Source organism: Saccopteryx bilineata, chromosome 1 (genome assembly GCF_036850765.1).
Source record: "Saccopteryx bilineata isolate mSacBil1 chromosome 1, mSacBil1_pri_phased_curated, whole genome shotgun sequence".
Taxonomy (NCBI): Eukaryota; Metazoa; Chordata; class Mammalia; order Chiroptera; family Emballonuridae; genus Saccopteryx; species Saccopteryx bilineata.
In genome coordinates this window covers 316,605,939-316,625,814 of record NC_089490.1, presented here as the reverse complement: position 1 = coordinate 316,625,814, position 19,876 = coordinate 316,605,939, and the positions used below count along the sequence as shown (strand labels likewise).

Sequence of the window (19,876 nt, the reverse complement as noted above, 5' to 3'; positions counted from 1 at the left end):
GTAACTAGGCCCACATGGGAAGAGGGGTGGGACAAAGACAGTTTCTTGTGGTTTAGGCAGCTTTCAGCACATCTCTAAATGTAATGGAGATAAGAATGGCCAAGAACATTGGAATGTATTTATAAGCATATAATGTTGAAGCCTCTTTCAAAGCCAACACTTAACCTCTTTCTTTTAAAGTTGGTTGAGATAAATTGCCTAAAAATATGAAAATGGGAAAATGAAAATTTAAGTTTCTTAGATGGTTTACTTTGAAACACCCTCAGAAAGCCAACACCAATAAAGCCCTTGCTTTATGAAAATGTTAACCAATTCCATTTTTAAAAAAGCTGTTAACTTGAACATAGCTACTCTTTTTTTCATTTCTGTTAATAGTGGGCAGAATTTTATAGATAAAGGGAAAAATATTAAAAACAAATTCGTTGTTTTAAAATGGTAGAATTAGGGAAGACATCTTGAAACTAAGGTATTTGAACAGAGACTTAAAGAAGGTAAGGTAAATTGAAAAAAGTTTCAAGCTGAGGGAATTAGCAGGTACCCTTAGGCAGAGTTTTCTGATAAAGGGAGGCCAGTGTGACTGAAGGAAAGTAAACAAGGTAAAGGTGGTCAGAGAAGTCAAAGGTCAGAATGTTATGATTTGGGAGAGGGAGGTTGGAATTGGGGCAGGGACAGCCAATGAAGTCCTGGTAAACTATTGTAAGGACATAGGCTTTTACTGTGACTGAGATACACGGGATAATTACGTATTATGTGATGATATGCTACTAACGTGATAATTGTTATTACTAAAGTCACAATCTTAATAAATTTGAATTTGATCAGCCTAAACCCTAAAATTTTCCTGTACAAGATATAACAATTTGTAAGCTCATTTTTTTCCTAAGTAATATTAAATCATTGAGTAATATTTTTAGAAATTGACATAATTTTCAAAGCTACAGACCAAAAGGCAAAAATTGTCCCATTGAATAACATAGGATCCAACTGTGATGGCATTAGGTCATTACACTTTAAAAATAAAAACACAAGATAAAAGTAAAATGAAGGCTTGTCCAACTAGATTAATATCAGGCAAAACGGTTTTCAAAGCAAAGAACATAGCAAGGGATAGTGTGAGTCGCTGTATTTCCCCATGTATAAGATGCACCCTTTCTCAAAAATTTGGGGTCTAAAAACTGGGTGTCTTATACAGTGATTGTAGATTTTTTAACTTGCATTTCCTGCTTTTTCACGCTTGATGAGAAGCTGTATGAATTTTATGATGAATAAAACTTGAGTTCAATAACTTTATGTAACACATTATTTTTCAAATTTCGAGCCACAAAATTAAGCTGTCTTATAATTGAGGAAATATTGTATTTTATAATGATAAAGTGGTCAATTTCTCAAGAGAACATAATACTAAACTTTTACACATCTAATAACAGTTTCAAATGTAAAAATAAAAATTGATAGAACTGCAAGGAAGAATAGCTAAATCCACAATTAAATTTGGAGATTTCAAAATATCTCTCTCTATTAGAATTTCAAAAAGGATATAGAATCCTTGAACATTAGCTAATTTAAGTGATATTTAGAGGATGTAACAACCAGTAACAGCAGAATACAGTCTTTTCAAGTACACACAAAATTTTACCAAGGTAGATCTAAACATAGATCAAACTAGTCTGGAATAATCTAAATGTGTTTAAACCACACCAAGTGTGCTCTTTGACCAAAAAACAAAAAAAGAAATTAAGTTCAGAAATGAAGAACAAAAATATCTGTAGTAAACCTTCAAATATTTGGAAATTAAATACCTACTTTTATTTTTTTAATTAAAATTATTGGTGTGACACTGGTTAACAAAATAATACAGGTTTCAGGTATACACCACTTACTTTTAAATTACTCATGAGTCAAAGAAGATTTCAAAAAGAAAATTAGAAATTAATTTAGCTAAATAAAAGTCAAACCACAGCACCTCAAAGTTGAGAGATGCTGTGAAGAATTAAGGTCAATGTAATTGGATAGGCGAACTACTAGTTCTATAGAATTCTAGTTCAATAGAATCTGAACTATAGTGCATTCCATACATGTTTTAAAACAGTTCTCTAAAGTTGGTAGGCAAGGTAATCTTATTAATGGAATATGTGAGGCAAGAAATTATTTTTAAGGATCATATAGTCAAAATGATTAGTGCTCCAGGAAACTATTTCAACTCAATCTTGTTCTCTTGAATTCCAGACAGATTTTTTATCCCATCTCAGAAGTCTACTCAAAGATGATTTGAGACTGAGACTCTAAAAACTAAATTTGGAGGGAAAACACTTACTTTTTTCTCCTCTCTTTATGTAACTGGTAAACCTAATACACAATATTTTAATAATAATAATTTAAACCCAGGTTTGAACATAGCAAAAATATTAGAATCAAGGAATGGCAAATATATAGTCATATATGCTACAATTTTTTAAAGTTGGTACAACAAACTTTAATAAGAACTATTTTATTTGTCTAATGATTTTGAGGTTTTAGTTACAGTATAATTCCGGTAATCTACCTTGCTGACGAGCTGCAGTTTGTCCAATGAATTGAGAAACTTGTTATACACCAGGTTATTAACATGCTAATAATAACTTTTAATGTCTCATTTACTCCAGTCAAAACAATGACTAGAAGTATTATTTTATTTGGGATAAATTAGATTTTAATTCTTGATGAAATTATTCTCAGACTCGTAAGCCTCTAAATTTATACTAAATAATTTTGATAAGATAAAGGAATATAAAAGACAAATTGAGAAGGAAAATTGCCTAAATTACTTGTTATTGGCTTAAACACTTTTTTCTCCAAGGAACACAGCATTAAAATGAAATAAAATGGCATCAGTTTGTTGATGTATTTTATACTAAATAATTGCCATTATGTGTGAATAAAGATTGTCATTAATAGGCTATAAGCCAGACCCAACTGAAATGCTATATTTTGATATGCTTTCTTTTTTTTTTTTTTTAAGTGAGAGGCGGGATGCAGAGAGACAGACTCCCCGCATGTGCCCTGACCAGGAACCACCCTGCAAACCCCCTACAGGGTGATGTTCTGCCCCTCTGGGTCTGCTGCTCCATCGCTAGGCAACTAAGCTATTTCAGTGCCTGAGGCAAGGCCATGAAGCCATCCTCAGCCCCTGGGGCCAGGAAATGGAGCTGTCCTCAGCACCTGGGGCCAATTGCTCCAACCATTTGAGCTATGATTGCAGGAGGGGAAGAGAGAGAGAGAGAGAATGGGAAAGGGAGGGATGGAGAAGCAGATGGTTGTTTCTCCTATGTGCCCTGACCAGGAATTGAACCTGGAACATTCACATACTGGGCCAACGCTCTACAGTAAGCCAACCAGCCAAGGCCTTGATATGCTTTCTTTAATATGTTTTCTATGTATTCAAATATTTTTTACATAATTGGGTAAATACTACATATGTATTATTCTGATAAATACATTAGGTCATGAGCATTTTCCACTGTCATTAGTCTTCAAATATGAATTTTAATTGTTATGCAATTTTTTGTTGTATTGATATACCATAATTTAATTAGATAACATTTATTATTAGCTAATTTTCTATAATATATTATTATTCTATAATTTCTCTTACTATAAATAATTTTAAATGAACAAATCATGTAGGATACTCTCTTGATTATTACCTTAATTTACATTTCAAGAAAAGAAATATTATTGAGTAAAAAAAATGGCTAGAATATTTTTTAAAGCTTTGGCATATTTCATCAAATTGCTTTATAAAAGCATTGTACCAGTAGACATTTCTACTAAAATGTTCTCCATCTTGCACACTTACTAACATTTGAGCATTATCAGTCCTCATTCTGCTATTCTTTAAAAACATATCTTAGATTTTAAATTTGTGTAACTATTAAGGATGATCCTATCTTACATGTTTCAATAAGCATGAGAACAGTGTACCATATTAACATTTTTAATTCATTTTCTTATTTGTGGAAAATAATTGTATTCAAAATTTAATAAAGTAAAAATCTGATTATCAGCTACACTCCAGTTTTTAATTAATTTGAACATATGCACACCCATTCCTGGCAAAAACTTTTGGAGTTATGAATTTCAAAATTAAATAGGATGACTTTAATAAAATAATATACTTTGAAATATTCATAGAGTAAATATTTTTTGAAACAACTGTCTTTAAATAACCAAAATAAATATTATATACAATAGAAATGAGTTATGCAAGCATATTTGTTGACTATGTTTTGGTAAAAAAAAAAAAAAGAGAGAGCAGATAATATAAAAATATTTTATACAGAATAAACAATATTCACTATGCAAAATTTTAAATTACTTAATTGAAAATAGATACTATTATAAAAAATAACATCCAAGAAGAACTAATTATACTTTGTTAAACAGCTCTTTTTTTACAGTCTTTTCTACTCTTAAAAGCAACATATTTTTAATTGGTAGGAAGAACATAGAAACATTTTTGCTGCAATGTGGGCATACTAGTCAAATGCATTAAAATAAACTATATACACACTAGCTTAGGCTATGTAATTTCCCCTATTCTAGACCTGGCTTGGGTAGATATAAGCTCTCGGGTAGATAACAGGGTGTTACAGTACATGAAACACAGCCTTTTTACACTGTTATAAATTAACACATTTTTTTCTAGACTGTTTATAAAGCTGACATACTTCATGAGAATTCTGCATGTTTTTATAGCCAACATTACTATGGTATCATCTCTGTACACCAGCTGAAATAACAGATTCAAAAATCATCAGTAAGCTATCTATCTCTTAAGGCACATTAGCACTTTCAGGAAATATTACAGAGACACAAATCACGTAATGCCACCTGAGTTTATGACCTGGCTCCAGCACCTAACTATGTCAGCACCTTGGGCCTGACTTTAAGCTCACCATACCTCTGTTTCCTCATTGCAAAGTGGAATAATACTAATTCTCAGGGTTGTAGCAAGAATAAAATTGTTTACCACATAGAAAGCATATAGTAAGTCACACAAAACTTCATGTTGTTTTTGTTATTTGTTTCAATGGCAATTTTTATTATACTCATTAACATAATTCATGATTATGTGTATTTCTCCAAATGGAGTGTAATTTGATTTACAAAATGGCAGATAAGAAGAAACACTATTTAAAAACACCATTTAACAAGAAATTATTTCTTTCTGGACATCACTCTTTACTGTGTAGTACCTGATTCAGTAAAGTGGCAAATTAGCTGTCAAGTGTGGATCTGAAACCTAGTTTAGTCCGCATTGCCAGAACTTGGTACCTGGGGACTCTGAATTGACCCAGAAGCTCAGTACCTCCTGGGCACACACTGAGAGGTGAATCATCGCTAGGAGACATGCCAGCCTAATGGAAACACTTTATATTAGCTTAATTTTCATATTTTAGACTTTTTTTTAGTAGATTTTTACCAACAAAAAGTTGTTCAAGGAACTTTTTTGTTATGGTTGGATATTATGTCAAAACTATAACATCTCACAATGTACAGTGGAAATCTTTTCCCTCTAGACAACATTTCAAAGCATTTGAAAACTGCATAACTATGAAAATGATTTCTGCATAATAATTCTTTAATACATAATTTTATATTTCAAATTACAAAGTTTTAAAATGTGTGTGTGTATATATTTTTTCTCCATTAGAGCTGGGTAGAGAGAGCCGAAAAACAGGAGCTTCTCTCTGATACACTTGACCTATCAGAACTCTTCCACCCAGACACATTTCTCAATGCTCTTCGCCAAGAAACTGCAAGGTAATTACATGAATTCTTATTTGTTTATAAGGATGATTATATTTTGCTTTATTCACTTCTGATTACATTTTCTTGATTGTCAAGAAATAAATTTATTGTTGAAACCAGATAGTTATGTTTTTTCCTAATAGTTGACTTTTAGTAATATAGTTTACTTTTAGTTTACAAGACATTGCTTTTAATTATGATATGTTTTTATTAGAATTAAAAGAGATAAAATTTAACTTTTTAAATTTTGGTTATTTATTTAGACCTTTTGTGTACTATATGGTAGGCAGATTTAATTAGCTTCATTTAATTAGTCAAATAGAGCTAATTAAATCTAAATGAATTAAAATTAAATAAAATTATTTCTATTTTATTTTGTTGATTGATTTCAGTGAGAGAGGAAGTGAGAGAGACAGGAATATCAATCTGTTCCTATATGTGCTCTGATAGGGGATCAAACCAGCAACCTCTGCGCTTCAGGACAATGCTCTAACCGACTGAACTATCTCTCCAGTGCTAAATAAAATTTTAAATGTAATTTCTCAGTCGCACTACCCGCATTTGAAGTGCGCAGATAACTACATGTGGCTAGTGGCTACCATTTTGGACTGCTCAAAAACATTTTATTTTTGCAGAAAATTCTCTTAGCACTAACTAGGCTTTTTGGTATGGAACAGTATTTGATGGTTAAGATCATGTTATTTTTTATAAAAAATTTAGATTATTATATCAAATATGGTCTATAATTTTTAACAAGATAGAATAGAAAAAGAGATAACTTTCAAAAAATATACTGGATAAAATTTAGTTGTTTAGGGATTCAGGGGTTTTTTAATTCATAATGCCACAGGATCATATGATAAGTATTAATATTTCAGTTTAGCTAATAAATATTTATTTAGTACCCATTACATGTCTGAATTTGAGAATGATTGTCAAAATGGAGGATGTAAAAATAACAAGTAAAGGCCCCACCCTCAAGGAACTTATACTTTCTGGCAGAGGTGACGACATACCCAGTTAACTTGACAAGCTTAGTGTGAAGTCTAGCTTAAGAGATTTTATTACTTGTACATTATAAATATTTTAATTTTAAGTAAAGAGGAATATATCTATATTCTATTACTCTTCATATTCTACTTCCTGAAAATGATTTCTTGCTGACATTTGATGCTCTACTTTTGCAGGGCAATGGGCTGTTCTGTGGATAGCCTTAAATTTGTAGCGTCATGGAAGGGTCGACTGCAAGAAGCAAAGCTGCAGATTAAGGTATTAGACACATTTTACATGTCTTTTGAGTCTAAAAATTATATTATTGCCAACTATGATGAAAATATTCTGTAACTCCAGTCAAAGTCACCTATCTTTATAATATAAGATCCACAAAGGTAGATTGTATTACCTGTATGAAAAATCACTTTCAGTTAAGATTTAGAATGAAAGAGTCTGTTCAAAATACAAACTTTTCTAATGCTAAAATAAGAATCTTAGAGGTACAACATATTTGTAAACATAATTTGTGGTAAAAAAATAAATCATGCAAATTCCAGAGTTATGTTAGATTGCATTTTCTAAAATTCAATTCAATAAATATTTACTCTACAGTAAAGTATGTATAAATGTAATATATAAAAATAGAAAAGGAGATCCAAGATAGCAGCTAAGTAGGTAGAAGTTGCATTCACCTCCTCCCAGGACCAAGCTAATTACAACTAAAATATAGAATAGTCAACCTGAGGAACTAACTAACTGAAGACTCCTTCAACAGAAGTCTTATAACCAAGGGTCCACATCGAGGCTGGGAGGAAGGGTTGGAGACATGAAAAGGATCGCCCTGTTCCCACGGGTGGCAGCTGAGGTTCCAGAGGAATATCTCAGCTGCAAAGGTGCCCGAGAGGATGGGGTCTCAAGCCCACACCAGACTCCCCAGACCAGAACAGCAGAGCTGGGAAGAGGCACTCATGTAACATCTGGCTGTGAAAATCAGCGTGGATTCTGTCCATCAGGGAGTGAGAGTCTGCTAGAAATCCAAGCACCTTCAAGGGCCAGCACACCCAATCTTGTTTGCAGCCACTCACCCTGGGCTCCAGTGGAGAGGGTGGCACGGACTAGAGTTGTGTGAGGGGAGGCTGGTGTTTGTGGCTCCGGGGAGAGAGCTGAAGGGACAGCTGCCAGGATCCCTGTGCCGAGTCCCCTTCCCATACTGCAGATGTCACTTTTCATCCAGGCGAGTGCAGTAGCCCCACCCTTTATATTCCCTGTCACCCTGCCCTGAGGATCTCATGCCTGGGCCGGGATGTAGAGGTCCAGGCAGACTCTGGATGTCAGTGACTGAATGTGTGGCTCTGGGGTGGGAGCAGTACCTCCCCCACCTTCCACGAAGCCTGACTGGTGTCTCCCTCTCACAGGATGTCCATTAGCCCCACCTGCCCGACACTGGCACAGTCCAGCCGAGCTGAGCTTGGGCTCTCTGCGAAGGCCCTGCAGAGTCTGAGGCGGACTGATGTGTGTGGCTCTAGGAACGGGACCCTCACACACCTGGCCAGTGCAGAGCCCTCCCCTAACATGGCCAAATCTTGGTCAGTTTGGACCTGATCAACTATGCTGGCCACATCCTGATGACTCCCTTAGACTCTGCTCCACCACAGAGGTCTCTGGGCCCCAGGTGGGTGGCAGCTGGACTTGATGTACCCTGGGACTTTTACTGAGTGGCCTCAGACCCAGCACTGACACTGAATGCGAACCTGTATCAATCTGGTGAACACCACTTGCTCCTACCCGGAGGCTTATTGAGAACTTATCTCATGAAACTGGAGCACCACCAGAGGCTCTTTCAGTGACTGAGCCTAACAAGCAGCCTGCAAGTAGAGGCAGGCAGAGGCAGATCTTAGGGTCCCTTGGGCCTATGACTGACCTACCCCTTAGCTCAGTGCTGGTGGAAGCTGGCCAGGGTACACAGCTTGGTCCTTCCCCCACATACTGGAACCAGCACAGGCAGCCACAAAATGTAGATCGCAATATAGCTTCATACAGTTTCTCAGGGCCAGACACAGGCAGCATCTGACATTGACCTGCACTACTCCTTCCCAAGAGGCCCAAGAGCAGATATACCAGTTGCCAGCTTTAGACAACATCAGAGCAGGATCCAACTAGCTTCACAAGTGGCATATCTGAAGGAAGATCTTGGCAGGCACCAGAGCTTGCTGAGGCAAATTCCGCTCTGTGTGTGGTCAGCACCTGCAGAGCTGCTTGTACACTGTTGTCAAGGTCAGCCAGCCTGACGGCTGACCCGCACATGAAGGGGCCAGTAGCAATCAAGACTCAAATTACAGCCTGACCAGGTGGTGGCACAGTGGATAGAGCATCAGACAGGGATGCAAAGGACCCAGGTTTGAAACCCTGAGGTCAGCAGCTTGAGTTTGGGCTCATCTGGCTTGAGCGTGGTGTCACTGGCTTGAGTGTGGGATCGTAGACATGACCCCATGGTCTTGGCTTGAGCCCAAGGTCACTGGCTTGAGCAAGGTGTCACTCACTCTGCTGTAGCCCCTCGATCAAGACACAAATGAGAAAGCAATCAACATGAACAACTAAGGAGCCACAACGAAAAACTGATAATTCTCATCTCTCTCCCTTCCTGTCTGTCTGTCCCTATCTGCCCCCCTCTCTGTCTCTCTGTCTTGTCACCCCCCCCCAAAAAAAAGACATAAGCCATACAAGGTACATTCTGGAGCACCCAGCTCAGGTGATAAGGAGACTGCAGCATAGGGTCCCACAGGACACCTGCCACAGAAAGTCAGCATACCAAGACTAGGAGATGTAGCACATCTACCTAATACACAGAAATAAACACAAAGGCAGCCAAAATGGGGAACAATGAACCATGCCCTAAATGAAAGGACAGGAGAAATCTTCAGGAAAAAAAACTAAGTGAAATGGAGGACACTTCTGCAAGGAGGACATACAGTGGCCAATAGACGTATGGAAGGATCCTCATCATCAGGGAAATGCAAATTAGCCACAATGAGATATCACCTCACACCTGTGGGAATAGCTATCTATCATCAATAAGTCAACAAACAAGTGTTGGTGAACCCTCGTGCACTGTTGATGGGAATGCAGATTGGTACAGCTACTGTGGGAAACAGTATGGATTTTTCTAAAAAAAATTAAAAATGGCCTGACCTCTGGTGGCACAGTGGATAAAGCATTCACCTGGAACACTGAGGTGACCAGTTCAAAGCCCCAGGCTTGCTTTGTCAAGGCACATATGGGAAGCAACTACGAGTTGATAATCATTCAAATGTTAGTTACAAACTAATTAAAAGATTGTAATGGAAATACTTCCCCCAACAACTCGAACCTTCTTCTGCAGCAGTAGTGTTCTCTACCATTCTTCTTTCCCATTCCCGCACATAGAATTATTATCAACACTTTTTTCCACTGTTAATATATAATACGTTGTATTTTGTGGTATGATTATCTCTGTATATTCAGATTGGCCTGTTTTATGAGCCTCTAATTTCATTAAAGACAAAGACGTTTATCTATCTTCAGTCCTGTGTATCACATAAAATTGAATTTTTTTAAACAAAATAAATGTTGTTTAACTTAGTTAACTTTAGACAAGTAGCTTTTCAGAAGTTCTATTTATATTGTTCTAGTTCTCAGGTCAACATTTTTCTTTTCATATCACTATTACTGTTTAACATACTGTATAACTTATTTATTATGTTCATTGTCTGTCTTACTGCACTGGAATATAAGTCTCATGAAAGTAGTTATTTTTTCCTGTTTCATTGTAGGTCAGATATCTCAAACAACAGCACATAGTAAGCACTCAAACACTTGTTCATTTGAGGGCCTATAATAACTAGGAGAGGCACTATGGTAGGTTTTATCAACATCGACTTAACTGGTATAGGGTGTCAGAAAAGTGATCATTAAAAATAAGCTAAATCTTTCATTTTTAGCTTTATAGATTGTTACACAATTTTCCCTTGAAGCTGAAGGAATTAGAAAGGTTCTCTTTCATGTCTTTGCATTTTATTTTAACCTTATCCTCTAGCCCCCTGGTTGGCAAACTGCAGTTCACGAGCCACATGTGGCTCTTTGGCCCCTTGAGTGTGGCTCCTCCACAAAATTCCACATGCAGGCACTACCTCGATAAGGAATGTACCTACCTATATAGCTTAAGTTTAAAAAATTTGGCTCTCAGAAGAAATTCAATCATTGTACTCTTGATATTTGGCTCTGTTAACTAATGAGTTTGCCGACCATTGCTAGTCTAGCCCATAAAGAGAACTACCTTCACTATTGTGGTCCTATACTGTTGCCCAGGTGCCGAGAGGAAGGATGCATGAATAATCTAGGAATCACGTATTTTACCTGGTGTGGCAGGCGTGAACCACAACCATAGTACACAGTATCAGTATTCAGAAACAGTGCTATAAAAAGCATAAGAAACCAGCTTTATTCTATGTCAAGGTTGCTAATATTTCCAGACTATGTTACCTTGTTCTTACAAATTGGGAATAAAATTATATACAACCAGAAAATCTTAAATTTTGTACTTGCTTTAAAAAGGCTGACAGTTAGTAAAACAAGATTCTAATCTTAGTTTTACAAAAAAAAGCCATGTGACTTTTTAAAGCAATTAATGGAGCAGTTTGAGCCTTTCTTATTTAATTTACCAGTGGATTCAGATTACTACTTTGACATATTTATGAGGTTCTCTAAAACCTTGTGTATGTGTAATTTTTATTATTTCTCAACTCAATTTGGATTAGGTTTTATTAGGCAATATTTATATTTTTAATTAAATATGAAAGTGTTTTAATATAAAGTTCTACACTTTTATTCGGTATAGCATAATTCTTTCATTCTTTATTTAGCATTTGTAAGATATTTTATTGTTAAAAACTAAAATACTCACTGGCAAATATATTTAGAAACATCATATGTTTAATATACTTACAACTTTAAGTAAAAATATAATAATTATAACTATTCCTACACATCAGATTTAAGGTATTTCAGTAGAGTTTTTCATCTCCTGGCTCCTCATTCATGTCAGCTATAAAAGCACATCTAACTTTCTTACCTGCAGTTTCCAGGCATATTTTGTCAGATAACAAATCTTTTTATACCCCTCATTATTTGCACTGCAAATTCAGTAAGTTAAATAACCCACTTAGATTCCTATTAATCATATTTTTAACTTAAGTATTATTTCAACAGGAGAACCTTTGGATTTGAAATATATTTGAATTTTACTGTCACTCTGCAATTTAATTGATTTTGACTTTTTCAATATCTACCATGCAAGACTGAAATAAACCAGTAAAATGTTCAAGCAAGACTGTCGTTCCCCAAACTAATCCATATCTCAAACCCTTTAGACCCACTCAGAGAGCATGTATGTGTATTGATTTTTAGACTGGGAATGTGGCCCTCTAAAGTTTCCTCACTACCATTGTCCATTTATTATTTGTTAAACAGAAGTTTTCAAATTTGGCACTGGAAAATGCAGAACTCCTGCTCCTGCTCAGCGTGCATGTTAGATTGCAGCCAGGGCTGTGAGAGGACGGCCCTGGGAAACCAGGGGAGCTCTTCGCTGCCTCCTTTGCTACTGATGTCATCACACACAGACAGCAGAACAAGCCTCCTCTCCTGTAAATCAGGCCTATTAACCGTGCATCCAGGGCACCACTCCCTGGGATGCACGAAAGCTGCTGCTGCTTTGGAACCTGGTAGAGGCGTCCAGCACGTATGCCTGCCCATTCACCTGGCTGCATTGTGCCAGGCTGGAAGCTGCCCCTGTATGAAGTTGTTATACTTTTCATATTTCAGTTCCCTTCCTCATAGAGCTTATCAGGAAATAGACATTAAAAAAGTGAAGAAATTAGACATTTAGGCATTTGAAGTTTCGTGAGAATGTGCCCATCAGAATCGGGAGTTGAGAGCTTTAGGAAACATCATACTTAAACAATTGTGAGCTGCCAGCTGTAGCTATCAGCCCAGGAGTGGAAAATCTACCAGAAAATGAATAAATAAATACCCCTCCAAAAAAAACAGAAATAAACAAAAAACCTATAAAACATTGAGATTAAAACATGAAATGAAAACATAAGAATCTCAACAGACCAAGTATTGGCAATGTTGGGGCATAGAGTAAGTTCTTATACATGACAAGTAGGTGTGTAAGTTGACAGAATAACTTTGGGGAATAATTTGCCAGTATTATGGAAAAGGAGAATACAATTCAATCTAACAATTTTATCTCTATCTAGAGAAATTCATACAGAGGTATTGTAAAGCCAGTAGCCAGGGCCACCATCACAGCCGCCCGGCCCATGCAGGTTCGCATTGGATTCGGACAGTCGGTAAAGAAACGACGGAGCCAAAAAACTGATGGGCCTTCATCTTTAATCCTAGCTTACACCCAGTGGGCAAGTAAAAACATACTGGGCTCCAAAACCCACTCACATTCAGTGCTCACAAAGCTACTGACTTATCCGAGTTTCCTAGAATCAAAGGTTTCTAGCTTACCAGACTTATTCACCTCTGTTCCCCATCTCCTTCCTTCTCCCTGCACAAACTCTGCACAAACTGGCTTCTCACTCAACATTCTGCCATCTTGGCTGCTTCTCCTGGCCTCCTCCACGTGGCCTTTCTCGGCTCTCTGCTCTGCTCTCTCCTCTAATGATAATCTCAGGAACCGAGAGGAAGCTCCTGTTTTGTCCCCATTTTATAGTGTAGAAATCAAAACCTTTAATCCAATATACAAAATAGGGAAGTCTCTAATACAGTCACTTATCTGAGGAATGATGGGATTGTACCACCCCACATCAAAAAGGGTGGGAAAGGCTTAGTCCTAAAACCAAGCCCCAGGCTTCAAGGATCCTGTCTGTCCACAGCCCGCCCCCAACACACATTAATATCACCTGGGTGACGGCTTCTGTGTGGGCAGCGCCATCTTTAACAAAGTGAGCATAATATATTTTATCTGCCCAACAGGTATATAAGAAGGAATTAACATAATGTGCATTGTACTAGTATAAAGAAAACAGTAAAGACTCAAATGTCTTAGTAGAAGAATGGATAAATAATTTGTTATGTGTTAATAAAGAAAAAATATCTTGTGACTGTTAAAAATGAAAAACAAAGTGGATGCCTCTAGACCAGTAATGACAGAAAAGAATAGGCTACAAAATGGAATAATAAAGTATGTTACCCTTTACATACAGTTTGGAAATATGAAAAACAACACTTTGCCGTTTATGGATACATGCATACTTAACAATCGCATAAAACTAGATCTTACACCGACTTACCAATAGCCCTTTCGAAGCAGATTGGGTCATGGTAATTATTTGGAATATACTTATGCAGTTACAGTTGGCCTGATCCACACTGTCCCTTTAAAATGTCATTTTGAAACTGTATACAAAACCAAATTTTATTTAAATATTCAGATATTTTAATCAGAGGTTTAAGTGTGACTAACATTATTTGAGTACAGATTTTTTTTCTGTTTGGTTTAGTGATTTTATTCTGTTTCTTTTCTGTTAAATTGAAAGCTATTCATTTATAAGCAAAACAATAATAGAGGAAATTATATGAAGAGGTGCACATTTAGACTTCTTTCACTTCATTATTTGACTCAAATAGTATATTTGTATAGATATCAAGAGGCAGTCTGAACAATGTGGTTTTTTTTATATATATAATGTAAACAAATGAGCTCCCACTTCAATAATTATTTCTTTGCACCAAGGGATATGTGTCATGCCCCATAAGGCACTAATGGCTAACACAGACATTTAATAAACTTTTAGTGAAAAGGATGAAGTATGCCCCATAAATATATGCATAAGTATAAGTAGCATTTTTGAATGATTTATGATTTGATGGGGTGAAAAAGAGAGGGGAAGTGTAGCATTGATAAAATCGGAAAGTACACTCGTACACATCATCCAGGTGTAGAATGCAGTGACAGAATAGCCTCGATCATCTAGAATAGTTTTGGGAAGTATTTTGCAAATTAAATATTATAGGCAAAAGTTCTGCTGACTGGAATTATTCAAGTAATTTCCACTCAAACCTTTATTTTGCCTCACTTAAATGGATACACTATATAAAATAATTCTAAGTATCTAGAAATCAGAAGATAAATTAGATTTATATAAAGTATAAAAGCTAATACTTATAAGCATTTACTATATAGCAGGCAATTTCCCGAGTATTTTACATATATCGTCAGAGGAGAATTATTTCCTACTCCCGTTGTCCTCTGTGTGAAGAGAGAGGTATGAATGTGGATACTTGCAGACTCCTCTCCTCTTCATGCCTGCCCTCCCAGGAAAGAAGTCGCTTCAGGTGGTTAAGAGATGGAGTCAGGAGCCCAGGCAAGTGCCGCCCCTTCCTGTGCTTTCTCTGGGGGCACGAGTTGGGCTCTGCTCCTTGAGAGTGGTCCCTGTGCTTTGTGAGCTGGCTCATTAGCTTAGTCCTACTGGAACTAGGAGGTAAGCCTGCCTAGTTCTCAGGTTTGATATTAAAACATCTGTTTGTCTAGAGACCTGTTATATCCTTCAAACTATTTTTTTTTTCAGTTTTAAGGGTAATATTTAGGGCCTGATTTTCCTCCTCCTTTAATGCAGAACTCCAGTTAGAACAAGGGTACCATTTGTTGATACCATACCAGTTCTTGATATATTACCATTTTGGTATATAAACAATGGGGCATTGGTATTTGTCATCCTTATGATTTCATTTTATTTTCAGCAACAAGAATGTCTTTAAATTCCACAAATGTATTTAAATCTCAAAATAGGGTAATGATAATGGATATAGAGAGAAAAGGAGAGATTTAGAAAATGTTTATTAGAAGTGACCGGATGGTAGTTGATGGCATGTGGGAAGTTTGGGAGAAGGAGCCAGGAATGTTTGCCAGGTGTCTGATTAAGCACCCACATGGTCAACAGTGCCAAATACTGAAATAAGGCTCCAGACAATAGTGTTCCTTGCCCTTCCCACCTTCTGGTTAGGAGAGGAAAATGATGCGTTTATATCTCAGTATATGCATAGTACATAGTCACGTTTAATACATGGCACTATCAATAGAGAACACTTTTATAAAGTTCTGTGCAAACTAATTGAGCTTAAAACAATACAATTTCTAGAAGTGGCCTTAGAAGAACTATCTTACCCAGAAATTTTCTCACAGTGAAATTGGTAGGCACTCTAAATTTCAATTTACATTTTTTTCTCAAGGCCAAAGTACTTCAGCAGCTCTTAAAGTGGCCTGTGTATCATCCCATCAGTGATATAGTAGAAAGATTATATTGAACTCTTAGGCATTAAATAATTCTATTTTGTTCCTAGCTCTTTCACTGAAAAGCAAGTGCTTTAGCTTTTTCATAGTACAGCAACCCAACTGTAAATTTTGCTATTCAAAACTAACTATTTGTCATCCCTAGCCAGGTAGCTCAGTTGGTTACAGCATTGTCCTGATACACAAAGGCTGTGGGTTTGATTCCTGGTCAGGGCACGTACAAGAATCAACCAATGAATGCATAAATAGGTGGAATAACAAATCAGTGTTTCTCTCTCTTGCTCTCCCTCCTTCTCTCTCTAAAATTAATAAAAATTAAAGTTGATTAAAACTATTTGTCAAGGTATACTCTCCTGGTATCTTCTTGTACCTAAACCATTCCCAAACTATAACATAGCTGAGAATGATTTTAATGCTTCCAACCTGAAGTATTACTTCGACTCTAAATCCTATGGTACTTTCATTTAATATGAAATTTAAAACTTAGATGCTATGTAATATTTATAATTTTTGTTTATATTTTCTATAAAGTTCAAATCATGAGAATGTAGATGTGTTTATGAATACAAAATATTGACTCTACATTTGCTGCCTTTAGATAAACTCAGGGTAGATTTAGCGCTGCAGAAACTGAAAGAAAAAACACAAAGAAGAAATATGGAACAGAATCACTAAAATAATTATATTTTTATTTTATAAAAATTTTAATTTCTTAAATCTATATTAAGGTTAATTTAGAGAAAGAGATTAAAATTCTTTTTAAAATTCTTACAGCTCTGCAAGGCATGTCAGGAAATTTTGCATTACATTATCTAAACTTTTTTCTGTTTTTTAAAAAATTCTGTCAAGGCCCTGGCCGGTTGGCTCAGTGGTAGAGCGTCAGCCTGGCATGCAGGAGTTCCAGGTTCAATTTCCGGCCAGAGCACACAGGAGAGGCGCCCATCTGCTTCTCCACCCCTCCCCCTCTCCTTCCTCTCTGTCTCTCTCTTCCCCTCCAGCAGCCAAGGCTCCATTGGAGCAAAGTTGGCCCAGGCACTGAGGATGGCTCTGTGGCCTCTGCCTCAGGCGCTAGAATGGCTCTGGTTGCAACAGAGGGACACCCCAGATGGGCAGAGCATCGCCCCCTGGTGGGCATGCTGGGTGGATCCCGGTCGGGCGCATGCGGGAGTCTGTCTGGCTGCCTCCCCGTTTCCAACTTCAGAAAAAAAAAAAATGATGTCAAAATTCCAGTCAGGGACACAAGTTCTTGTAAAGTGGCCTGTGTATCATCCCATCCTGGGATGCTTTCTTCCCCATCCTGGAGAAATAATGACTTCCTGGCTTTTACCATTATATTTCTGTTAGTTTAATGCCAAGGCACCTGCAGTCATATAACTGATGGTACTTGTATTTTTTTCTAAATTTTTTGTTAAGATTGAGAATTCAGTCTAAAGAAAGTTCACAGCAACCCTGGTCCAGGTCTTCCCCTTCTCTCTTCTCATATAAAATACTATAATCTTTGCTTATATATTATCGGAAATAATATGGAAAGTGTTGCCTTTCTTTAAGATATGATACAGTAACTCCTGACACCTCAGACTTGAATACAGATTTTAAAGGTTTATGTGTTTGCATGGCAGGTCAGTGGATTATTACTGGAAGGATGCAGCTTTGATGGAAATCGACTTTCTGAAAATCAGCATGATTCTCCTAGTGTATCTTCAGTTCTCCCTTGTTTTATGGGCTGGGTTCCACAGGTAATGTATTTTTAGTAGGTACACGTTTTAATTTAATCAATTTATTTTTTAGATTTTATCTGTTTAATAAAGTATATTTTGCCTATGCATTTTTATTAACTTTCTAGGGTTACCTGCATTTATTTAAAAAAGTTTACAGTCCTTTATTGTGTCCTTTATAATTTTTAAGGTGTGTAGGACATTTTTAAAACTTTAATTTGTTATGGAAAGAATACATTATGAATTTTAATTTATAATTAATATAAAGCCTCATAAGAAATAAGCCTTTAATGATAATATGAACTAGCATAGTTATATTCCTGTTATCTTCAGCAAAGTGCTAAATGCTTCATAAACTTTACCTCATATACTATTACAAGGTGGATATGATCATTCCCACTATCAAATGAGGAGGTGCGTGCTTTGTTAGACCTGCAGAAATTGACAGTATCAGGATGATCACACACATCTGGTTTTATATCACACCATGTCACTCAGCTGCTGACAAGTAGAGAAGGAAACAGTCTTCACAAAGACTTGTTTGCTTAACCTTTCTTTCCCCTTTTAAAATATTTAATTATTGAAAGAATTTTCAACAATAGAACTTGAGGAGTATTTGCCTTTAAAATAGAACATATTTATAAATTGAAGCACATAACTTTTACTTAATTGATTTTAAAATGTAAGTATGACTATGTGAATAAACTTTAAAGTTTGATTCTGTATATAAGGAGCAACAAAGCTATTTCATACACTGCTTTTTTCTACAAGAAAAAGTGTTTCTCACTGGAAAATAGTACCTTGAATATTCTAGTTATTGTAATTCTCTTTATAAAATAAAAATTAAAACATAAAAATAATTTTAAAAACACAATAAAACTAATAAAGTCAATAATCAGTACTCATTAGCAGAGAGATAAAAAATGTCCCCGACCTGAAAAAATGTACATTTCTGTGAAATCTCCCATTTGTCCCATATCAGTTTTATTTTTCTCTAGTATTAGTGACATATCAGATATAGGGGGGAGAAGTTGAAATCTTTATTTTATCTCAATCTAGTTATTCATGTAAGAACTTCCTATCAAAAAGTTGGTCAGTTATGGATTTCAAACATTAGGTGTGTGAACCAAACTGAGGGTTACATACAAACATCAAGGTTGGAATTTGCTCATGGTTGTAACCATAGCATATAAAGGTGTATTGATGACAGAGAGGACTTTAAATGAATCTAACTTATATAAAGTGTTCATTCTCTGGGAAACAAAATTAAAAGTCATATGATGACCCTGATAGGGAAAAAAAGTAGGGCATCTATAAACTGGTTCACTTCAGGAGAAACCCCAGCAATAAAAATAGAGCATGAAAATTAACTGAGTAGGCATAAATACAGAAAAAAAAAGGTTCAAAAGCAACACCCACATAATTGACCACAAGCTGAATGCAAATCAAAAATGTAATGCTTTTATGGACAAAGCCCATCTATTAGTGGGCTGTGTAAAAAGCAACATGACATTGCAAAACTCAGAATTTATCTCTCCACAATATTTTATTTCATGTATCATTTCTGTCCAATTTTATCACCACACTTGTTAAGTTCCTATGTACTATATATTATGTTGAATATTGGGGTTACAAAGATAAACAAATCTCTTTTTCCTGTTAACCCCAAAGTAAAAAGGCTTTTAAAGTGAAAGGCAACAAGTGTTTATTTGAGGTCTATAAGAATAGCTATTTGGAGCCCTGGCCGGTTGGCTCAGTGGTAGAGCGTTGGTCTGGCGTGCAGGAGTCCCAGGTTTGATTCCCGGCCAGGGCACACAGGAGAAGCACCCATCTGCTTCTCCACCTCTCCCCCTCTCCTTCCTCTCTGTCTCTCTCTTCCCCTCCCACAGCCGAGGCTCCGTTGGAGCAAAGTTGGCCCGGGCGCTGAGGATGGCTCTGTGGCCTCTGCCTCAGGCACTAGAATGGCTCTGGTCGCAACAGAGCAACACCCTGGATGGGCAGAGCATTGCCCCCTGGTGGGCATGCCAGGTGGATCTTG

The 19,876-nt window shown here is 36.5% G+C and overlaps 1 protein-coding gene across 4 annotated transcripts in view; it reads left to right on the top strand.

The window, feature by feature from the left end:
• Nucleotides 1–19,876, top strand: part of DYNC2H1 (dynein cytoplasmic 2 heavy chain 1) — a 328,872-nt gene that overhangs the window by 299,300 nt on the left and 9,696 nt on the right. For all 4 annotated transcript variants that reach the window (XM_066247664.1, XM_066247663.1, XM_066247662.1 and 1 more), the window contains 3 exons: nt 5,693–5,802; nt 6,978–7,059; nt 17,743–17,859. In XM_066247664.1, coding sequence (XP_066103761.1) covers nt 5,693–5,802; nt 6,978–7,059; nt 17,743–17,859 — 309 coding nt within the window. The remainder of the gene's footprint in view (nt 1–5,692; nt 5,803–6,977; nt 7,060–17,742; nt 17,860–19,876) is intronic.